At 30.6% G+C, this 25,167-nt stretch overlaps 2 protein-coding genes across 2 annotated transcripts in view; one reads left to right on the plus strand and one right to left on the minus strand.

The window, feature by feature from the left end:
- The window catches only part of LOC132910009 (cation-independent mannose-6-phosphate receptor), a 35,259-nt gene that overhangs the window by 4,068 nt on the left and 6,024 nt on the right, over positions 1-25,167 (plus strand). The gene's annotated exons all lie outside the window — the stretch shown is intronic.
- Positions 15-18,408, minus strand: LOC132910006 (protein toll-like). The gene is made up of 7 exons (XM_060965351.1): positions 18,055-18,408; positions 8,408-8,639; positions 5,419-6,416; positions 4,214-4,532; positions 3,443-4,051; positions 1,729-3,263; positions 15-1,532 (listed from the first exon to the last, which is right to left on the minus strand). The coding sequence occupies exons 2-6, from the start codon at positions 8,618-8,620 to the stop codon at positions 2,115-2,117; spliced, it is 3,288 nt and encodes a 1,095-aa protein (XP_060821334.1). The 5' UTR covers positions 8,621-8,639; positions 18,055-18,408; the 3' UTR covers positions 15-1,532; positions 1,729-2,114.

Here is a 25,167-nt window from a genome sequence, read left to right on the forward strand (position 1 = left end):
AAGCTTTTACAATATTTATGGAAGATTATATGAATATTTATTTCTCAGGTACTTTTTTAATAATAACTGTATAATAAAATTATTTGCGCCCTTAATGGTCGAAGCGCCCGGCTGTAGGGAACTTCATACTTATCACACTCATAGCACAGTTCTACTACAGAAACATAAAGAATTTCGTTTCCATTTGTATTTATTTATTTATGCTATAGTTTAACCAATATTCTGTAGCTTTAGAGGTGAGTATTACAAAATAAATTATCGACCGTTAAGGGTTAACATATCGAAGTACAATACAATAAAAAATTATTAATAGCGAAATTATCAATTTATAGTGAGATTCTTTATTTTTCTAATCGAAATTTCTGATTAGTGTCTTTATGGTCGTCTTTTATTGAAAGATGGACAATTTACTTTCGATTTTTAATAATGATTGTAAAAAAATTATCGAGCTGATCAAATAATAAAATTGCTCATAAAATTGAGCAATAAAATAATGAATATAAAGTAATGTACCATATCTACTTATGTGCAATATAAATTCGTATGTGATCTTAGGCTTATATTGAAAATTAAAATGATAAGATAGATTGTGACAATTATATTGCTATTAATTTCTATTTTATGTATGTATACTTAATTATATCTCAGGAATATTATATGCTAAATATTTATTGATTATGTACAATTATTAAATAAAATTATTATGGAACTTTATCTTATAGTGATAGACAGAAATTCATGGTATACATACATAAAGTTTACACTAAGGAGAAATAAATTTTATGGTATAAAAATAATTCTAAAAAATATTTAGCTCGATATTTATCCTATTTTTATAATAATAATCTACTTCACTATAGTAGTGGGAACATATTATAAGTCAGAAGTCATTTAAAATTACAAAAAATACTTATTTACATTAATCTCATAAATTTAAAACTAAGTTTCTTCAGTCATTACATGTAATTTGTCTTCAACGTTTACTTATGGTGATATTTAAAGTTTTATGAAACAAATTTATAAACTTATAAATGAGATAATAGAGTAAAGATGATAAAGAATTTTCAACATTGCACTACATATGGATATTTACATATTATTTAGTGGTATTCTGATCAGTTTTTTGTCTGTGAGATTTAATTCGAGTTTATGGGGTGAGATTATTTCTTGGAACATGTGTCAAATGTTTGCGTGAATGATCAATTAGAATTGCTTTATCGTCTCGTTTCAACCAACACGTGCACTTGTCAGAACAAGGATACAACTCTTGCATCTTAATTTCTTTAACCTTAACTTTGCTATTTCTACGATTACAAGTTAATTTGGTACGTAGAGGTGTATTTTTCCATCCATGTAACGAAGAAAGTTGTATAAATCACAATTGCAAACAATAGGATTGTTTTCAATGTATATCATTATGTTACGATTAAATTGCGCTAATCCCTCGACTGAAGATTAGATGTGTTTTGTTCTATTATTATATATGTAAGATTCACGTTAATGTCATTGGATAGGAATTGCAGATCTTTGGCCTGAAAAACAATATTTTATTTATTATTTTACTGTTATTTGTAATTGCAATAAAATATCTATAAAGTAGTTTATAAAAAATTGTAAAACACGTTTTCAAAGTTTTACAAGTTCCTTAATAAAGAAATAAAAGTAACTAATAAATATATTAATATGTCATAATGTATAATGAATAATATTTTTAATATATTATCTCACCAATATTTGCGTTATCTGATAGAAATTGAAGACCCAAAATTCGTAGCTGTAAACTGGCTATGGTCCAATCACTACATATTCTCGAAATATTGTTTCTGGCCAAATATAATTCTTGTAAAACAATACAATTGTGGAAACATGATTTTTTCCCAAACTCTTAGAGAATAAGCCAAATCGAGTTAGACTAGTTGAGGTAGATAAGCAAAAGCATCGTTGCTTAAGTTGGTTAAACCGTTTACCGATAAAGTTAAAAGTTATAAATTTGGTAATTCTTGTAAGTGGTTTCACAAACACAGACACAAAATGAGTAATTTGAGGTTTTTGTTTAAAGAATAGTTCCGCCTTGAAAATGTTTCGTATATTCTTGGACGTATACGATGATCTCATTACACGGTGGTACATTGTACCTTATTAAGGAGATTATGCTTTATTAAGTCCTCAGGCAAAAGAATGAGCTTGGCGTTATTTGTTGGAGACAGATTTTTAAAATCTTCTTTATTGTTTGTCTCATCGCATATAAATGCTTTAAGAGAATCTGCCGGTGGAGTGCTAGCTGCAGGGGGTGTTTCAGGAACACCATTCGGATAAATAAGGTCTTTCTTCTCACCGTTAATTTGTATGCACGGATTTGCAAAGAATTTTTTACATACACGATACTTTGCTAATTGTGAAGGATTTGGTACCTCACGTGATAGCCTATGTGGTAGCGCATGTGGTAGCGCATATCGCAATTTATCCCAGAACCAAGGATCACCCCATTTCACATACGTGTTCATACTCAAATACGCCTTAAGTTCTGGATCCAAATCGTCTGTAGGACCAATTTCGCCGTACAAAATTAAAATAACTCGCGCTCTACCTTCGCTGAGAGCTTGACTATGAGCTGCTCTAAACTCCATTCGTCCCCAAACACTCTCTAAAAAGTTAGGTGATAAAACTACTACTGTTCGCCTAGAATCCTGAACGGATCGCGCGATTTGTGTCGGTATCCACTCTCCAGCTAACCAATCACGAAAATGCAGACACAGTTTGAACGGTTTTGGACCACTCTCTAGTTTTGGCACTAACTCGTTCACGATAAAGTCTTCGTCTTTATGCGAATAACTTATGAATGCATCGTACAGCTTATCTTTGTCCAGTTCGTCCTCGGTTACTAACCACAAGCAAAGTTGATGTGCGTATAGCCAAACTTTGATTTCTCGTTGATATCGGTAATATAGTGCTGCTAGCACACCGATTATTAGACCAGTGACAGCTGTGACCACACTGATCACGATTATTATTATAATGTTCGTGGAACAAAGATCTGTCGCTGTCATCTTCAACATCGGCACGTTCATGTCTCTGCAGGTAATCTTCAAGGAATTGGGGATTTCTATAACTTTCGTTTGAATGAAATTGAGAAAATCTCTTGTGTCGCAGTCGCATATCCATGGATTTCCGTCTAATGTCACTGTCATTAAGGAGGTATTGTTCATGAATTGCAAAACATCTGAGTTCAATCTGCTAATATTATTGTTGTGTAGCTCCAAAACCTAAAAAATTCAAAATTTATCCTATTGGTACTAAGATTGTTTGGAAATATTATCGATTTTATAAAGGACTGGTGATATTGCACCGATAATGCTAATCATTGATAAATAGTAGTATATTAAAGATGAAATCTGTAATAGATAACAATCTTAAAGATAAGGAAGATTTATATTTCACATACCTCAATGTTCGATGGCAACTCATCTACAGATATGTCATCGATATTATTGTTCGACAACAGCAATTTGGATATCTGCGTATTATTTGAACCGATTTCAGCTATTGGCGACATTCTGGTCAGTTTATTGCCTGTGAGATTTAACTCGAGTTTCTGAAATACTTGAGATGGCAAAGTCGTGATGTTTGTCAAATGTGGCACATGTGTCAAATTTTTGTACGAACAATCAATTAGAAATGCTTTACTGTCACGTTTCAACCAACAATTGCACTCTTCAGGACAAGGATCTGACACTTGACACTTTAATTTCTTTGATCTCAAATTTGCTATTTCTATATCTGCAAGCCAGTCTGGACTTTGACACTTCAAGTGTCCCGGTATTATATGGAAAAAGTTTTGTACGTAAGGGTGCATTCTTCCGTCCATGTAACGAAGAAAGTCGTATAAATCACAGTCGCAAACAATAGGATTATTTTCAACGTATATTATTACGTTACGAGGATTCGTTTGAAATTTCGCCAATCTTTCAGCTGTAGATAAGTAGATATATTTTATTTGATTGTGTGTAAGGTCCACTTTAATATCATTCGATAGAAATTGTAGATTTTCGGCCTGAAAAAAGAAATTTTAAATGGAATAATTTATGATGTAATTAATTAAAAATAGCAGAACATATTCATAGTTTTAAAAGTTCATTAATATAGAAATAAAAACAACTAAAAGATTTGCTTATTTGTTATAATAATAAATAATATTTCTGGCATATTATCTTACCGATATTTGCGTTATCTGGTTGAATCGGAGATCCAAAATTCGCAGCTTTAAACTGCCTATGGTCCAATCACTATATATTTCTGAAATATTATTGTTGGCCAAATGTAACTCTTGTAAAGCAGTACAAGTATGAAAAACTGATTTATTCCCAAAATCATCTGGATAGGTATTAATTGAGGTATTAAATTTAAGATAATTATGAGAGAATTGCGCTATCCGTAGTTTAGTCAAGGAAAAGAAACTCGTGTCTTCTATCACTTTTAATTTATTTTCTGACATATTCAGGTATTCCAGTGATTTTAAACTTTTAAAGATAGATCTGAAACATTCCAAATAAAGGAAAATTTTAGGTAACTCCAAAATGTCGCTCTTCAATAAAGTTGGTAAACGTTTTTACATTTTTAGATAGAATATTTAAAATATTATATTTGTAGTATATGCAAGACATAGTAAAAATTGCATGAATTGTTTTTATTAACAGTTATTCATTTTTTAAGAGTAACAAATACTTTTATAAAATATGTTCTACTAAGAGCAAGTACATATTTGACATTTTTAATTTTATTATAAAGTTAAATTTGAAATTTTCTGGTAGATTAAAGCAATAATGTATTAATTTCTTATGTGATTATTTTTTAAAAGTCGTTACTATCAAACTTGTTTTATTATTTTTTCAGTATCATAAAATCATCATGTTAATTACTTGATTGTATACTCAATAGCAAATTAGAATTAGAGTAAAACTCCATTTATCTGAATCTCATTTATTGAAGCGACATTTTAGATAGTGTCTGATTAAATTACACCCACTTATTCAAATTCATTATTTGAAGGAATCATAGATAGTGGAGAGAACGAACTGAAAAATGGATATAGTCTCAATATTTAGCAAATTAAGTAGTTTGTTGCTTAAAATAGATACGAGCACAAATGATATATTTCTTTATATTATCTCCATTTAATTTGGAAAAAAATAAATTCCTCTATTTTTATATTTATGGAAACAAATTAATGCTATAAGCTCTTATTCAGAAAAGATGTAAGCTATTCTACCTTTGTTCTCAATACCTGACATGAATTCCAATTATTCCTCATGAATCAAAATAAAAGTAAAATTTGTAATTTTGTGAACTTTTTACCTATTACCATTCTCTGATAATAAATTATTATTCTATTATTTTAATTCCATTGTAGTAACATCTTACCCAGATATCGAAGTAAGGTGATTCTTGGACAAATCCAACGTAATCAAATGTTTCAAATGCAAGAAGATTTCATCAGGCAATGACGTCAGTTCGTTGTAATTAAGAAACAATTTCGATAGATGTTCCAATCCGTTAAAGAGGTCTTCAGGGAGTGATTCAATATAATTTCTCTGCAAGCTAATGTTTCTCAATGAAAAGGAACCACGAAACAGATCAGCTGGCACTTCCTTCAAACCATTGCTTCTTAATTCCACCGTAATGAGGTTCTTCAAATTCGCGAACAATCTATTTGGCAATGTAGTCATGTTTCTTTTATTAGCATACAAATTCACCTCTTTCAATCCGACATTATGCTCTAGTAGACCTTCTGGCAACGATGAAAAATTGTTGGAAAACAAATTTAACGCTTCCAGATTCTCCAATTTCGCGAAAATATCTTTTGGCAAAGTAGTCAATTCGTTTCCGTTCAAGTCCAAGGAATTCAGAGTCTTGAGCTTGTCGAATGTACCTGGCTTAATCTCCGTAAACTTGTTCTGCCATAAATTTAAAAATCGCAGTTTTCCTAATGGATTTAATATACTTGGTTCGATGTTGCCCATCATATTCATACCCAATTCGAGCACCGTTAAATTGGGTGTATATTTAAAGATTCCAGGTGACAAATGTACGCGGTTCTCGCGTAAATCGAGCCAGGCTAGTTGAGGTATATCAGCAAATAGATCGCTGCTAAGGTTGGTTAAACCGTTGCTGGATAAAGTTAACCGTTGTAGATCTGGTAATTTTTGTAGGTGTGTTCTGTTGATCGCCGGGCCTAGTTGTTCATATGACTCAAACGCCAGACTCTTTACGCTTCGTACGCCGAATCTCTTCGCGATTTCTCCTAGACTTAGGTTCGTCGGTAAAGTGCACATCCTGAAGTATATAGATTCTATGTCGTCCGTGTGTGTTAAATCGTTTACGTGGAAGTCGGTCCATTGCGGTGAATTACGGCACTGAGTCTGAAAAAGTAAGAAATGTTTTTAGTAAGATATTTTGAAAAATATCCTCGATCTGTGAGAATCGATCTTCTGTTAATGACGATCTTTCAGAGATAATAGAAATGGACATATACGATTATACAATATGTTCTTTTATCTGTTAGTCTTCGAAAGGAATCTGTATAAGTAGCGCTAATGAGTGCGATCTTGTATTGTTTATCCATTTTGCAAATAAAGATTTCTTTTATTATAATTCTACGCTTTGGATCACACTTTCAATAAATTTATAACGTAGGTTCTTATCTAGCGGAACATTTTATACTTTGCCTCATTTTTTTATTATTTCATCGTATGATATACAAAATTTGAGAGCTCATTCTGTCAATAAAAATTAAATAAATATTATATTTCATAAAACTATTTAATATATATATACACAATATAAATTTATATATACTTTTTTTTTGAGTGCCAGTTACAAAATGAGATAAAACTATTCAATATTAATATTACGTATAAATCATCTAGTTAAATATATAGATAAACAATAAAGAAAGTTTTATTTCTGTGAATTGAAGTCATTTCCCAGGCGTAAATACGAGTCTATATATTTCGAAACGCTACTTATCGTCGCAAGGGCTGTTGTAGTGGAAAATTTATTTTGTTATTATTGCATTGAATTGGGTTACACATTGTGGTTACAGAAATTTTCTGTGGCCCGATAATGATTGCGATAGCCTTTCTACGTAAATTGTTGTGTAATGGAAAGTGAAAGTTTCGCGAAGCATGTAACTGTAAGAGGATATTGATCTTCTAGTTTTACGTTTAAACGTTTTTACTTCGAAATTTATTTGAATATACTATGAATATATTTTTTACTAGAATTTCACAATTTCATGATATTAACAACGTTATGAACAATAGCGTTGTCAAGTTTCACAGCAGAAACGTTCGATTTATTTTAACCGTATCACGGCGCGGTACATAAATAATTTACACGTAAAGAAAGTGAGTTACAAAAAATTACATGAAATGTGGGAATCACTTCGATCTCCTAACAATAAAAAATATTTTGAAAAGCTTAACTATTGCCATTTCTTAACTGTATTAATATTTATTTAATAAAACTACTCTATGAACAGATTTTTGTTTTTGTGAAATTATTATAAATGGTTAAACGATCGTACAAAACAGGTGAGAAGAGATGAACGGTTTATCGTACCTGTATTTGGCATAAGTCTTAAGAAAATGACGAATAGAATTGTGTAATTAATTGATAGAACATCAAACGTCTTATATCAAGAAAAAAAAATAAGAAAAAAAACAATTTAGAATTGTTGATATCAAAATGCAGACGCTAAAATGTAATTCCAACCATCGTTAATTTATCTCATATCAAACGGAACTTAATAACGCACGATTTGTTTAATCATGCAATTAAAGATTACACATGGAACACGTGATTTCCATTTTTGTGAACACTTGGTAATTGAAGAGAAGTATTCCAAGTTCCACATACGACACATTTAAAAGGAGAATAATTTATTAATTCAGAAGAGTCTTGAGAACTGCAATTTGGATAATAGAGACTCAGCTATAAATTGGTATATTTGAAGCTGAGCATTACTGTGTTTCGTATAGAAGTTCTATTGTACGTGTATGAAATTTTAAAATTACTCCTCTTGTTATTAAAAAAGAAAAAAGAAAAATGTGATTCATCGTGTGTGTGACCTTCAATCATAAAAGAGGGAACAATAAGAAAATTAACAAGATACTGACACGGATATGCGTACGGAGATGCAGAACAAAAGAAACATCTTTATCTCTTCTTAAAGTTATATTTAAAAGTAACACGAAAATACGTAAAATAATTTCCAGAATACGTTTTACATGGAACTCACGAAATCATGTGCTTTGTACGATACTGCGTACGATGTACGGTTACGTTCTTTCTCGATGAGTTCCCGCGTACGACTCTCTTTAAAAAGCATGAATGAGTCACTCGTGCTTACCTTAATAAAAACATGTTGCTGAACGTTTATGATGAAGGCTGAATTCTCGTCTGTTGGGCAGTTTATCTCATAGTCCCCGTTTGGCGCTGAAAGACAGGTACAAGCGTATTGCTGTGGACATTGTCCTTTAAATGCATAACACGTTGTAACGATGACCATCCAGAGGATGATCCAATAGCGTAGGGAGAATTCGATCATCCTGTTGAGTCCCATGGTATTCGATCGACGTACACTGCGAACAAGAAAGGTTTTTTCCCTGTCAAAATCGCGTCAAGCTCCGTTGAAAATCGTATTCTTCGAGAATTATTAAGAGGGATCGGAAGCAGCGGTACGACGAATCAGATTACCGCGGTTACTTTCTTATGCGATGATAAAGCTCCCGTTGTGCGCGCATGTTCGATGTCAATTACACTGCGCTTGTTGCCCCCGAATTAACTTCGACTAATTTATCCACGAGAAAGGGTAGTGGATATTCGAATGCTAACTGTCAACGACGCTAATGGGTGTTCTTCGAACGATGAGAAGATTTCAGAACGTCTCTTGTCTCAGACAAACTTGCTGAGACAAAATGTACGAATGGATGATTCAATGATCCCTTTCGAACGCTGAGACGATACGAACTGATAGTTACAAGTGCGCAAAGGACGCTTCATTTTTCTACTGCTGAGAGTGGACTCCGATTCGAAACGTGAAGCACGACTGAGACTGGAAAATGTTCTATTCGATTGACTAAGACTAAATTATAATTGTCTTAATAAGACAATGGAGTGGACGATACACTTCACGAATCCTTGAAGATGCTGATGGTTGGAAAGCTCGGGCGAGAACTGATCTCTCCGAGTGCTGATAGATTCTGACGAATGAAAAGCTTGGATAAGATAATCACCGATTGTTTCGACCGATTGAACGATACTATTACGCGACTGCTTAGAGACGTTCGCTGTTGAAAAACCAGCACGAGACTCCTAGAGATTCCTAAACTCGACTGTGCGTCTAGCAATGCACAAGCACGCATGAAGTCTCAAAAATGTGTCTGCTGATCGGTTTTTGCCGAACAGAAAAAAAGGACAATAGTTGTTGGCTGGTTATAATGTACTTGCATACGTCCAAAACGCTGAAGCGGGTGAGCGATATCTGGACGAAGCTGAGAGTCCGAATCAATTAATCAAGTGTCGCAGGAATTCTCCGGGATGGTTCTCGACCGAGCTGGTTGTTACTCGTCGCTAATGACCTTTCGGAAGTAAATTGAGAACGATGGACATTAACAAATGAAAAGCATTGTTATAGTCATTAAAACGAAAACCTTCTGAATGCTAATGTCCCGACGCAAACATAGTTTCTTGTGTAGGAAAGTGTGCACCGTAAAATTATCTACGAAAATCTTCACGCTTTTTTGTTCCTTCGAAAGAAACACTTCGCATCGCAGAGTATAGTAGAATAGTTAAACCATTCTAGATTTGGTGATCGGGGATTTAATAATTTGGAGATGTTGGCTTTCAAACCGTCGTATGGGATTTGGTCTCACGAAAGGATTATTTTAAATCTATAAGCTACAACTCATTAACTACACTTATCTTCTACTTTTCTCATACCCGATTATATACGCGAACGTGAATGACTCAGACCAAACAGGAAGTCTTTGTCGTTTAATCAAAGAACAAGTATCAAGAACTCATTTCACAATGAACCTCTACAATCGCAACTGATCGTCGATTAGGCGTGATTATGCGCGTTACTCGGTTCTCTCTAAGATCAGTCGGATTGAGAGAAAAGTGTCATCAAGTTCTCTCAGCGAAAGGAATGTCGAAATATCATGCCTGCCACGTATCGAATCCTTCACAACTGTATTCTACGCAACGTACATCCGGGCTAATGACCCGAGTAGTAGTTACACACGTTCGCTCGAGGCACGCCTCGTTTCGCGACTCATTGCAAAACGCGTAATGCATACGGGTATGCATTTGAAGGAGCTTCTACGAAGGTCGAACGTGATAAGTAGACTGCGAATGTAAATTTTTGTGAATGCAATTAAAAGCGTAAACATTAAGAGTAACTGATAAATATTAGAACGCGTACTGTGTATATTTGGATATTTCATATATTTTTGATATTTTCTGAATATATTTATTGCAAACTTGTGTACGTAGTATGATCGAAAGTACGTATAGTGAATTCAATATCAAACATATCTGTCCCAACATTTCTTTAAGCATGAGATTTCTACTTCCTGAAAGCAATGATAACGACAGATAAAAGAATCACTGATTTAACCCTTCCTGTGTAAATTTATGAAACGATTGCGAAATTTGTTGTGTTTCGTACCAAGCAATTTATTTATCGATACTGACGCTTCATATTTTTCTTACATTTTCAACCGCGCTCAAGAGTATCGACGATAATAGCGGAGTAATAACGGAGAAAGTGATTTTCATTCACGATTGATAGATAGCAATCAGACTTGGGAGTAAAGAAAATTTTACGATTCGCAAGTTAATCGCGTACGAATTAAATTTAATTAAATTATCGTTGATCTTGATAAGTTGTAAAATATATATTTTAAAAGAAGTTGCAATAGTTTGGAGAAATACTTTAAAGAAAATTCATACCTATGTATGTACAACACTGTTACTTCAAATATTTAGAAATAATTTTTTTTAATAAAAACGAGATAAAGGCGATGTCAGTAAAAGTATGACTGACATTTTCAAATTGTTCTCATTAAGATTGTTACAAAATATAGACTTTAGGAACAGCAATATAACGTTGCAATAATTGGTAGATATATTTAGTCTTTCAAATATCTTTTAAAGAATAAATATATTTAAACGTTGTATGATGAAATTTGTTTAGATTAATTTATTTCAATTTATTTAAGTAGATTTCACATCTTAAAATTTAGTTGCGTTAAAATACGTTTTATCCACCTTTCTTCTTGTTATCATATCGTGCGTCAATGTGTTATATCTACTAAGCTACACTCATGAATTTAATTATATCTTGTCATTCCACCTATATGATAAATTAAGGTATGTAATTGTTATGTAAGTGATACAATCAGGCCAATATATAAATATAGTAAGTTATGATACGTATCTAGCTACTTGTTGATTAATATAAATCTTTTAATACAGCTGTAGATACTTGGAAAGACAATAAAATATAGACATATCCTTCGTAATTTTGTGATTTCTTGGAGGAATTTCAATTTTTGCAAAACTACAGCCGAACTTGAATAATCGTGTGAGTAAATATTTTTCTTTAGTTTATTGCTTATAGTCGCTTCAAACGGGATAAAACTATGATTAATACCTTAGTAAACTCTATTCGTTAGGTGTTACAGTTACTTTAATTTAAAGTAATTATTTTAATTAGTTAGATTAATATAATTGAACAGTGTAACTTAAAATAAAAAGTGCATAAACTACAAGCAATGGATCGAACATAGTTTATTGTCTTAAACGTAACATAATAATTTAGCTATCAAATACACAAGAGATATATTTTATTTTACTTAGAATTTCAGTTTCCCTCGAAGATATGATAAAATAGAATACTCAGAAGTACAGGGCAAACAAAATCTCTAAGAATGATTTCGACAAAGATTTGAACGCGCTATTCTGACATCATTCTATAAGAAATGAGACTAAAAATACGTGTAGTAAATAATGATACCTGCTTCCAAGAAAAAGACCAGCAAAGGTCAATTCGAATCATTCAGCTATGCATTAGTATGCAATTTCTTTTCGGATTTGTTTGTTACGTGCTGACTGTACTATGAAAGAACAGATTGCTGGAAATCTACTGACCTATAACATTTTGAAATAATCATTTGCTATTCTTTCCTCCTACGGCATTAATTAATTTGACAATCTTTGTGATAATTTTCATCTACTAAGAGATACATCTATTACCATAATTTTGCATACATTTGATACATTATTACCTCGCTGTATTATTATTTCACATTTTTTGTTATTTATGCTTTACATTCAAAATTATATACTCGAATGGCTATTGAATATTACATACCACTATGCCATAGTTATATTTTATTTATTAGCCACGAAAATTGATTTATGCTGGTTAATTAAAAAACCAACAGAAAATTATATTTAGCAAAATTGTAAAAGATGTTATGTAAAAAATGTTATAATGCTCGGCAGTAAACATCAGTAAAAAAAAAGTAGCAAAAAATTGTGTTATTTAACAAAATTACATGGAAATTTTGATACGTCAAGACGTCAATATGCTTATGCATGATATTAAAAAATCAATAATCTCCCACTAAATCTAGCAACTAAAGAGAGTTATACATGTATAACAATTAGTACAATGCTCTTGAGGAGCAATTGGAATATTTCAGGAATGTAAGACTAGGTCAGTACATTTAAAAATGTTAGATAAAGCTTGGCAACAGTTTCGAACATAACGGAATATGCTTACGCGTTTAGATTCCCTTAATGACCCACTTTTCCGAGTTTTAGTATTATATCCTGATAAACATACGTACGTAGAGACAATATGTAATAGTATGTACATATCCTGTTAGATTCAATACAGACGAAAATAATTTCGTCAATTCTTGTTTATTAAGAATCATGTTGAAATTAGGTAACTAACGTAACAGACATAGAAGAATGAAAGATTAGTATAAAAAAAAAATAACAGGTATCTAACCTTGACCTCTCAAATGGTTTGTAATCTGATTTTTGATATATTATATAATAATAAGAGATTAGATAGAGCAGTTGCATGGTTTGAATCGAGAACAAATTGGTAACAACAATGAGACATTGTTGCAAACTAAAAGAAAGTTTATCTTTCTTTTTTCCGCTTTTCTTTAAATATGAAGATTAATGAATTTAGTTTAGGCTGTTTACGAACTTGCTATTATTTGATATATTTTATATAAATATTGTATCTGATAGTGTTAGGTGACAAAGCTCTTATTTGGGCTTTATAATAAGAAATTTAGTTAAATTTTATAACATTAGGTGTATTCTCCAAATAATTTTCTCTAATCAGGAAATATTTATTTACTATTTCGATTAAATTAATTACGATTAGTAGAATTATCTGCATAAAAAAATCTATAATATTATACGAAAAAATGGAAAAACGGTTACCTGTATTATATCCATATGAAAAAATATGTATGTTTTGTATTCAATACGTGTAAGAGTGTATTTACCGCATCCATACTCCGTGTAGCCTAACTGGGCTTTTAAAATACAGACACTTGATAGGCTCATAAATTAATTTTTCTTAATCTTGTCAACATGCAGAGACAAATGTTAGACGTACCTACATCCTTCAGAGGCTTACAAAATTAGATACGAATGATCCAATCTTGAATGATAGCAGAAATATAATATTATTTACATATGTTACACGGTAAGATCCTGAGTGCATATTTCTTGCATTGTATTCTGAAATATAGAATTCTTTAAATTGTTTTCTACTTTTAATTTTATAAAATGGAAAATACGTATTACAATAAATACGCTGTTACGATATATAATTTAAAAAATATACTCCATATCAAGTTTTATCCAATTTTTAACACCAATTTTTTCTTTTCTCAAACTTACCAAGGTTAAACTACCAAATCTACTAAAATAACTTTAATCGTTACGAACCCATCTAAAGATCAACGTTATTCTGTTAACTCTAACACGTTCGGTCACACATTGCAGCTTGTAAAACTAGAATCTCATTCGTGATTCCACAGTAAATATGTATTTCCATGAAGCTATTCTTCAGTTCGCAACAGCAGAAGCTATGAATACAAACTACACTTCCGCAAGAATAGTCACCGTTTGTTATCTTTTTATTTTTTTTTATTTTTTTTTCAAACAATTTCTATTGCAGACAAATACAAAGTTTTTACAATTATTTCGTGAATCTTCGAATTAATAACTCCGCGATAATTTGCAGTTAGATAATCGCAATGTGAATCGCAATCGTCTATTAGTTGCATGGCTGTTACGTGCACAGGTAGACAGGCAATGTCGATTTAGCCAAACCAAGGACGTTTGGCATTCTCTTTGCTTCTAAATGTTGCTTCGTGAAACTCGTTGATGTTTGCTCACGTACATGCGTACGAAATCAAAGAAGAAGGATTTTATCTGAGAGAGAACGACCAAGATGTTACCAAACATACATGTAGTAATGATTACTAGATAGATAAGACTATTAGACAGATAAATAAGTTAAAATACATTTTTTAAAAGAAATTTTCATTAATTTATGAAGCTTGCTTTTGAGTCAGCCCAACACCTTTTCTGCTTTTACTTGAGAAACAAAAGATAAGGCTATAATATTTATTAATATTTTTACAGATTAAACTTGTAATAAACTTGTAAAAACACACGGTTCTTTATATGACTCTTTTATAAAATATGAGCTTCAGAAGTACAAAACAATTATGATGCAGATTTTGTATAAAACCTTTATTCTCTAAACCTATAACGAATATTAGGTATATTTTAGATATTTTATGTTTTTGTACCTGTATTATCTGCATTCTGTGCATTTTTTTAAATCTGTAAGTACATAAATATCCGCGCTTTAGATATTGTTCTTTTGTGCCTGGATATCATTTTGTTAAGTTGAAGAAAAATGGTGAATTGTCTGCTTTTAATCTATCAAAGCCTGATTGGTAGGTTTTAAGACCTGTGCTATCACAGTTGCATTAATCTCTGTTTTTTAACGTCGGACGTGTATGCGATAGAGACAATAAGATTAATTTCCTTGTGATACGAAATATAATATCGTTCTCTCCACTAGGGTTCATCAATGCGAACAGGTATAAATTACTGGATGAAGCAGGAAAGAAGCGAAATAAAAAATTGACTTCGTATCATGATTTCTTTGAACGCAACAATTTAATAGTATTTTACCGATAATCGCAGTTTAGTGAGAAAATTATCTATTGCAGTAGATTTTAATTTGCATAGCATGTCGAGTAAACTTTATACAATATGTGTATTTTGATACATTAATAATTAGGTGTCTAACTAAATAGACTTGTTTTCTAGGTATTAAAAGCAAATCGATTCCGTGTAATGATTTTTATTGTCAGTATCTTCATTTCGACGTAAATATTCATTTGTTTCTAGAACTGAATGTCCTCTTAAACGTGTGAAGAATTATCATCGTTTAATTTACATAATTAGATTTAATTCTGTCTAGATGTATAAATAAGCAAGAATTCATGAACTTACTTCATTGTAACTACATGCAATTATATATTTGTTATACATGTATAGTTTACTTCATTTTTAAAGTATATCATTTTTTTATTTCTTATAGAAATAAAATAACGAATTCATTCATATTATATCGAGATATATATGTGAATAATATAAACAGTAATTTCTCATTTCTTTCTTCTTTCTCCACTTTTGCTCTTTTCTTGTTTCTTGTCAGTTTCATTTCTTTGAAACATCTCTGGTAATTGGGACTAATTGAAATCTCCTCATTAATTTAATTGATCAGACTTTTCCTTATATTTTTTGTTTCTCTATTATTTTATACAATTATATACGTTAGTACTTTTTTATAAATATATGATTTTCTATATTAATATATATTGCAATTGTATTATTCTATATATTACTTAAATATATAAAGAAATATCTTATAAAAGTGATATGTAATCATCATATAATATTTGGTACAGATTGTATATAATTGTCTCTTTAGCTATATTTATATCATACTATACTCCATTTTATAGAATAATTAAACTTTAATTGGATACTGATTATTCATAGTGAAATACAATATAAATATAGAAAATCATAGTTAAAAAAATTCTAATAAATACAATAATATAGTGTAATTATACTATTTTATACAAATAATGTAGGAAAATCTAAACTAAATACTTCATATTCCATATAATCAGCTTTCTGATATTACATTGATATCATGTGTACATATGTATGCATGTATAAATACACCCCCTTCATAGAATATATTAGACTTTACGCAGTAAAATACAATTTCTCGTGATATAAATATAAAAAAATTATAGTTGCAGCAATGTTATGTTAAATATAGTAAGCAAATCCTGGGAAGTATAAACTACGTAGTCAAACAAGTAATACTTTTCAAGAAATACGAATACCGGTTTTCAATACCGTATTATAGCAATATCCGATATCTCAGCTTCTCTGCAATTCGTTTCATATTAATTTTTTCCATTATATCTACGAATTTTTTAATTTCTGATCATTTTTGAAACCCCGATCCAATAATATGCAGGATTTTTTCGAAATTCTAACCATATTACTTTTATACCTCATTCGATGTGGAAGATTAATTCTTTGAAGAGGTTATGGTTGATCAGTTCTCGTTAAAGAAGCATAATGGAATAGAGGAAAAGCAATGAGAATTTACAGTTATGACAGAAGAAATTATTATGTAAATGTTAAATGCACTATGATTTTTCAATATATTTGAAAATATCATAGAAATATTAATAGAACATGACATAAAACCTAAAATACTTTTGCAATACTTTAAAATAATATCTCTGAATAATGACAGTTATAATTTTAATTTTTTTAATTGAGGAATTGCAATATATACCTTTTTCCATTAAGAATAAACATTACTTTAAAATTTCATTTTAAAATTGTGTATTCGAAAATTTATTTTTAAATATTTCAAATATACTTGATTATATCATAAAACAGTATTTGAGATAAATTAGAATGAATTAATAAGATAATACATTTAAACACATATAACGGTCATTTCCTTCTATATTCTTATCAAAAGTGTTCAAATTAAGAGTTGTAAATATGAATTTTGTTACATCTAAAAGATTCAATATTATTATCCTACAGATTAAAATATTTATAACTAGTCATAATTGAAATTGCCTAGTTCATATATTTTGCAAAATTATGCATAGTTTATACAATAAAATTATTTCTCTGTCTAATAAATATCTTGTCTTATGGCGAATATCTTATAATACGTGATTTCTTATTGAGATCACTTTGACAGTTCGTGTGTAGAAAAAATTATTTGTTTACCATACATTGATAAAGAAATAAATTCAGAGTCACATAGAATCAAGCTGATATTTCTTTACACTAACTTTCACGTTAAAAATAGTAATGCCCAAGAAAATTCACAGGAATTTCGATCGATAAATCGATGATAAAAGGAAAAAGTTAGTATTTAAAAAAAGACGTTAACTGTTTCTTGGAAGACACATCGCAGGAAATCTAAACATCTCAGCGCACGTCACGTTATGAATTTAAAAAGAAGTCCGTTTTTCAATGCTGTACATCGATGTTTTCCAAAAAGATATTCATATGATGATATCCATATTACAGAGATTATAAATAACTTTAGAGAACTACTTCTATCAATAAGAAATTTACTTGAATTATTCGCATGTTTTTATTTTATTTGAAAATAATTATATTCTTGTCCTATTGGCACAGTTAAATCGTTGACTACGGTATGTACAACAAGAGAATTCAGTCGCTAGCTGCAGAATCGATATAAGCAGATCGATATCTATAATACAACGCGATACTTGTTCAACGTGAACACTATCAAACGAACACAACATCGGAATAACAAACTTATTACCATTCCAAAGCAAAGATTCTCTCTCTTACCAGATTCAACGTTGCCACTGTTTGTTTTGTTTTCTATCGTGTGAAGCAGAAGATCCGTTTTATCACGTGAACATATTGCGTATACTTTCACAGTCACGATTATTTGATCGCAAGGCCCGTTCGATTCGGTCGTGGTTAATGAAACATCACGGAACAGCAACGCAAGAATTATAATAGCATTGAACCAGATTGAGATTCATAAACGTAACAAGTACCAAAACGGTTCGACAAGAACTGTTGATTCACCGCGCGCACTGTTGCTCGTTGCGAGCTCGAACTCGAAATGACGGAACAACACCACGTGATTCACGACCCAATGAGTAAACTGGTAGCGTGGTGGAATAAACGGCCTGATAAACGTTCGGCGTTAGAAGTAGTGGGGGAAGTAGTGGGGGAAGTAGTGGGGGAAGTAGTGGGGGAAGTAGTAGTGGAAGTAGTGGGGAAAAACCCTGTGGAATTTTATGAAAGAACGAAATCCTCTCGTTTATTTCGGTTTGTCGAGAGAGACAAGAGACGGAGATATTTTGCATTTGATGCTGTTAATGTCAACGCAATATATATGGCTCATGCTATACCCAAATGCAAATGCGATATTTGTTTGTAAATGTCAAATAGGACGTTTAAGGTTAACAAAATTATTAAAAATGATTCTTGTTTGTTTATGTAATATTGAACTTGAAGATACTGGGATTGTTTCTTGATTCAGTTACATAGATATTGGTAAATTCCAGAATGAGAATTGAATTGCGTATTAACATGTTTCAATAGGAAAATGATATGAGTTTTGGTAAGAAAAGGAAGTGTGTATAATATATATGCATAGGTATGTATACATATGGTTCATTTTGCTTCTTGTCTTTTTAAATTTCTCCATTGTTTTTAAGATTGAAACATTGCATCGTTTGGCTCAAATGTATTATTGAATGAGTTGACCACTTATGTAAATCTTCGTAAGATAGTTAAGTTAGAAATAAGTTGAATATAAATTAATTGGCGTAATGAAAAATATATTTGATACTTTATAAAATTTATTATATCTGGTAGCTAATTGTAAAATATAACATTATCTAGTGTATACACAGTAAGCATTGACTAGTGATATATATTTTATTCCTATCATCCACAGCAAACAAACATAACTGTATTTCCACGTTTATAATTGCGTCAGATACATGTTCTATTTATCATCATGTATATGTACACAACACAATTCAGAGAATAACCATTTTTTCACAAAAAATATACATATAATATGCAAAGAGATGATAGTAAGATGTAAGCATAAAATTTACGGTTCAATGTTCTTATAAAATGCGGAATTACCAAATGATTATCTAAAATGTTGTCATTCAACGATTGGATGATATTTAAAAACCGTCTTATCGTTATTAGACTTTAATAATAATTTTGAAGTTGTTTCATTTACATAATAGCAGATGCATCCGCTTTTCGCTAATTAAACAAAAATAATAAAAAATCAGAAATTGGTAGATATTATAAATTTTCTTTACAACCTTTATGTAGTACTTACATTATATTTTTATAGTGAAGATATATTTGAATTTTTGTTAAATTTCATTAAATATATATCAAACTTAGTATATTTTGTTCTTTGCTAACAACCGAAATGTGTTAAATATATTAAAAAAAAAAACATGGAGTAAAATATGAGATGAATGGATTTAACAGAAAATTTAAATAAAATGATTCATTACTATTTAGGTTTTATATGTAGATAAAATTGTGCAATTTTCACAAATAATAAACATTTTACTTAACAAATTTTTATTGATAATTTACGAACAAAAAATGTTTACGCGTTAGAATAGTTATTTTTTGAATATTCGATGTATAAAAGCGCTACATATCTGGTCTTACTGATCTAAATAAATATAGTAAGATATTATATCATGAAGAGGCACTGTAACAAGGGTTTCTTCTCTACCAGATAAACCAGAATTCTTTTCAAGAGGTTTTTCAGATATTTCACAGAACACGTGTCCCTTCTGGTACTTTTCACTGTTTCCACTCCGCAAATGTTTACCAAGAAAAGTTATACGTGTATGTCTGGGGTTTTCCTCTTAACATTTTCCTATGCAAGCTGTTTAAGAATTTTCCAATTTTTATTAAAGCATCAAGGAAGTTATATAGATTTTTTTCTTTTAGAGCAACGTAGTTATGAATTTCCCATTTTATTTATCACAACAGTCAAGAGTAATTCCATGTATGATGTGTTTGTTATTTTGCATATCTGTTATCTATTTTGCAGTCATTAAAGTCGAGAGATATTAGATGATAAATTCTTTTTTAAAAGTTGCTTTATCGAGTATTTGACTTTACTAAATCTGGATACTACTCGACTTATTTCGAATATTTACTCAGTACGAAATATTTACTCAGTAGAATAATAATACAACAATAAGATAATTATCCAAATAAATTCGTTTTAGTCCAATATTTTATCTGAATAATGGTCATTATTGTTCATAACAAATTATTCTCTGTAATAGTTCGAATAATTTATTCGAATAACAATTGACGCAGAAGTATTTTAACTGAGAAAGAACTATTCAAACCAAGTTGTGTACTGATCTTTTTACATGGATGTGTTCAGTCGCCCATATTCATGATCAATCCAATTTCTACTATCAATTTATCGAACAATAAATTTACCAAAGAACAATAAATATTGTATGGAAACGATGAACCATAAAACTTCTAAACATATTTTGTGTTCAATACCGTTTACGATTTTTTACTTCCGTTATCTTCGAGTTAATATGACATAAATAAATTTTTATTAACATACATTCTTTTACGAATAATTTTGTATTCCGATAAATTCTTATTCTATTAGATATTTATTCATTAGTGGCGAATAGGTATTCCTTATTAGTTTTATCGGTTATTTATTATCAGAATAAAATTTTGTCCAATCTTGCATTGTAACCATATCAAAATTTTACGGTATTAAAAGAGTTAGTACTTGTATCTGATACACAAATATATACAAATTTAGTACTTATATATATGTACACTTAGAATATTTATCCGCTACTTAATAACTTCTTGTTCGCAATCCACTAAATGAATGGTGGATTTATTATAGATGGAGATAATAACGAGCGAAGAGACTATCATGATATCTGCCTACTGTTAAATTTAAAATTTTTGTAGGTCATTTTATGGGCAGGTATATATGTATGATTGTATCTGTTGAAAGATTAGCGAAACGCTGCTCTCATACGATACGTTACTAATTTTAAATATGTATTAACCACGCGAATTGCATAGAATTAACTGTTCCATTTAATCAGTATTTTATTATTATTTATTTTATTTTATTATAATATTATTTATTGTATTTTATCATAATATTATTTTTTTACATCTCCTATATACTTTGCAATTTGTCAGTAGACATTAGGCAAATTGTTTTAAATGTACCAAAGTAATGCGAGAACGTTGTCTGCATTGAGACAACGTCATTAGCATTAAGATCAGTCGATCTGGGTTGTTCGCAAATGTTTACTTTGATTATTAGGTCTGCAGGGTGTGTTCTTTTAAAGCTACGCGATATATACTGACCGTTTATGTTATTCCTTAACAGATTAACATGCATTTTCCCTTTTTTTGTAATTACCGCTTGCCTTAATTATTTTTTCTTAACAATTGATATTATAAATACTTGATTGTTATGTTTCAAACATACTTTTCAGGCAGATATTTTAAAATTCCGCTACTAAAGTGTATTCAATTCGTCGTTTAAATAGATATAAGATATAATTTCTTAAACGAATAACAATAACGAATAAAAAACAAATGCATGAAAATTTATGTATGCAAATGTTAAATGCACACAAGGAGCATTATATACAGTAAATTAAATATTACAATAGGTTCATTTAATAGTGCTTTGTGTATTGCACGCAACTAGATAACAATCATACTTTCCCCTAATTGCATCATAAAATCCATTCATCTTTAACATATTGCGATTTACAATAAAGTTTTGCATAAACAAGCATCAAATGCTTACACTCGTACAAGTAATTCTTCTACGAGGACAAATACCTGATCTATTATTGAAATGAAAGAAAGAGGGAAAAAGAAAAAGCACGCAATGTAGTGTGATGACGAAAAATAAAAGCATCCATTGAATTTTGTATTACAACACCTAAGAAAAGAACGAGGTCGGAAGGAAACGAAGCCTCTCTGCCATTAAATTATTTCATCCAGTACCTTTTTTCCATTTTGTACAGCCGCAATCGCGTGACTTAGCCTATATAGAACATTAGAATGTCCGCGAAACTCAGATGGAACACAACAGAATCGTGATAAGTAATCGAGGAAAGCTTTTCACTCCATTTCCCTATCGCGTGCAGTAAATTCGAAGGTAGATACGATATCGTTCAAGTACCCAGACGTGGCGCGACATTTCTGATGTTAAGAAGTTCTGGTCGCCACATGGCCCAGAATAATAATACTTCCGTGCGGTCGAGTTTTTTCCACGGTAGCTCTCCTTGCCATGAAAAGTGTTCCCTATTTAGAGTAGCACGCCCCTTGAAAAATCTTGCTAAGATGATTTCATAAGGGTAAGCAGATGTGCACCACGGTGCTGTATTACTATTTCCGTTTCCGTTCCTTTCACCGGCTCTTGCCACGTGCCTTAAGGTACATAATGCATATGTACAAGCACTTCGAATGTCTTTTTTCTGATTTACTAACTGGAATACCATTTGGCAAGATTTTCTTTTTATGTGACTCTCCACATTATTGATTCTATAATATTTTTAAGCACTTTATTTTTAGTTAATTCTTCCAGTAATATTCTATTCTTGAATATTTTTCTTTAAGTAGAAATTTTTTACATTTGGACTATTAAATCTGTTCAAATCGTTCCAATTTTATGTCAAAGCTCTGTTTGTTAGCGATTTCATAGACGGGCGAGAGATTGGAGCGAATCAGAAGAATGGTAACGGATGACTGAGTGAAAGAGAGAAAGAGAGAGAGAGAGAGACCTGTAATTGTGCAGTATGTAACGAGTGTCGTTCGAATGAGAACTATCTTTCCATTTTTTACGATCATCAATCGGTAGAGATCATTCATTTGTTTTCTGAATATAATTTGTGACACATCCATTCTAATTAATCTGTTGATTACGAAGTTTAATTTCAAAAACCCCTTACGGCATGCGCAGGTAAATTCAAGCAATGACGAGTATAAACGTCGACCGCAGGATAAATTATAAATTTCCATTCTTGTTCGTTAAAAAATTAAAAATTCATTGTTGAAAAAAGGTATTGTTATTAAAAACTTAAAAATTGCCAAAGATAATAAAGTAAGGTACACAAAACAATTCGGGCAATAGCGGATGCATTGGGGAAAATAATTAACTCAATTTATAAAAAGCAATACATTATACGGAGCATAACCGATATACCAAAGAGAATAATCAAATAATCAAACTTTTTTTTCCAAACATCCTTTTTTATAAAATACATAATAGTTTTACTGGAAGTATAAAGGAAACATACCACTAAATGTCATTTATATTATTTTGTATTAAAATTTTGACTTTTTTAATAGTAATTTTTTATTTTACACGACGAGTATACATGTCAACCGCACCAAAATAAAACTTTGCATTGACGTGTATACACGTCGAACGCAGTTAATTGGCCAAACTATGTATAAAAATCTCGTTTCAAATATAACTTTCTTAAAATCCTTCTGTTCATTGGAACGTTAACAACTGCGTGTTAATTGTCGTTTAGCAGTGATTCACGTAACGAGAGATTGCTGTAATAGCCATTAAAATGTCATCAATCAAATATTGATTTCTTTTCGAAGTTCGTTTCCAAAGAACATTAGTTTCCTTTATATAGCTCTTGGAATATGCGAGTTTCCCTCTCATATTTGGAATTTCCAAAGTACTGTGGGTTTCTTCTTAATCCTTTCGCTTCGTATGCGGGTTCTTATTCGGTAGTAAAATTTGAAACGTTTCCTTATGTATAGAGTTATGCGGCAAATCCTAATCGTGAAATCACACTGGTTTACAGAGAAATATCTATACAGCTTATGCCGTGAGCATAGGCCGTATGTCTGTGTGATGTGTATGTATATTATATATATTAACTATGTTTAGTATAAACTGTATGGAAATTATTATTAATATAAATTAATATAAATTGACGAAATTATTATTGTTTCCGTAATTTTAATATATTCCAAATTATTCAGACGTCTTTACAAACACAATTTGTACATAATTGGATTTCCGCATTTCTGTGACCGTCTAAATGATTCTCCTATTTAATAATTACTTAAGAGAACATTTCTCCAGTTTTAATCATTAAAATCTAAAAGTAGGAGTAATTAGATAAAAGTTGATTATCGTTGCGTGATTATTATTTGGTAATTACCTGATCTTAGTCTGCAACGTTATGTATCGCTCCGGAGTCTTAATGGTGAATTTTTGTAAGCCCTTAATGCTTTTAATGCGATCGTTTAGTGCGAGTTTAACGCATCGAACGAGTAATTAACTTGTCGTTATCTACATTTACAAACGTTCCATTATACGCTGCTTTTACGATCTTCATTTTTTAGAAATTTCGATCATTTTGCTGTTTCACGATCAACTCCGGATTTACGCGTATCTTTTGTATATTAAATTTTGCCAATAACGGTGACTTTAAAAAATAATAGTTACTGTGTCCGATTATTATAACGTTTTATTTATAAAAATCATAAAACGCTTGGAAATGTAAATAGGATTGTAAGTAAAAAAAATATTTAGTATTAAAGTGATTTTTAATTTCTAGTCAAGTTAAAATAAAAAATTAAATAGTAAACGTCGATTTTGTTAAAAAAAATAAAAGTTATTACTTTATAAACAGCAAAATTTTAAGATAAAATATACAACGAACAGTTTAGCTTAAATTTTTATTGGTTTGGCCGAGCATTGTTTCTCGATAATAAGCAAGAGAGGAATAGATAGGTACTATTAGTTATCGATAGTTGATTATGAGAAGGTATACAATATAGATTATCGCAAACTATATGATATATTGTGTATCCCTTACGTGATACGAAAAATGTAAATTACTAGTT

This window comes from Bombus pascuorum, chromosome 8 (genome assembly GCF_905332965.1).
Source record: "Bombus pascuorum chromosome 8, iyBomPasc1.1, whole genome shotgun sequence".
NCBI classification, from domain to species: Eukaryota; Metazoa; Arthropoda; class Insecta; order Hymenoptera; family Apidae; genus Bombus; species Bombus pascuorum.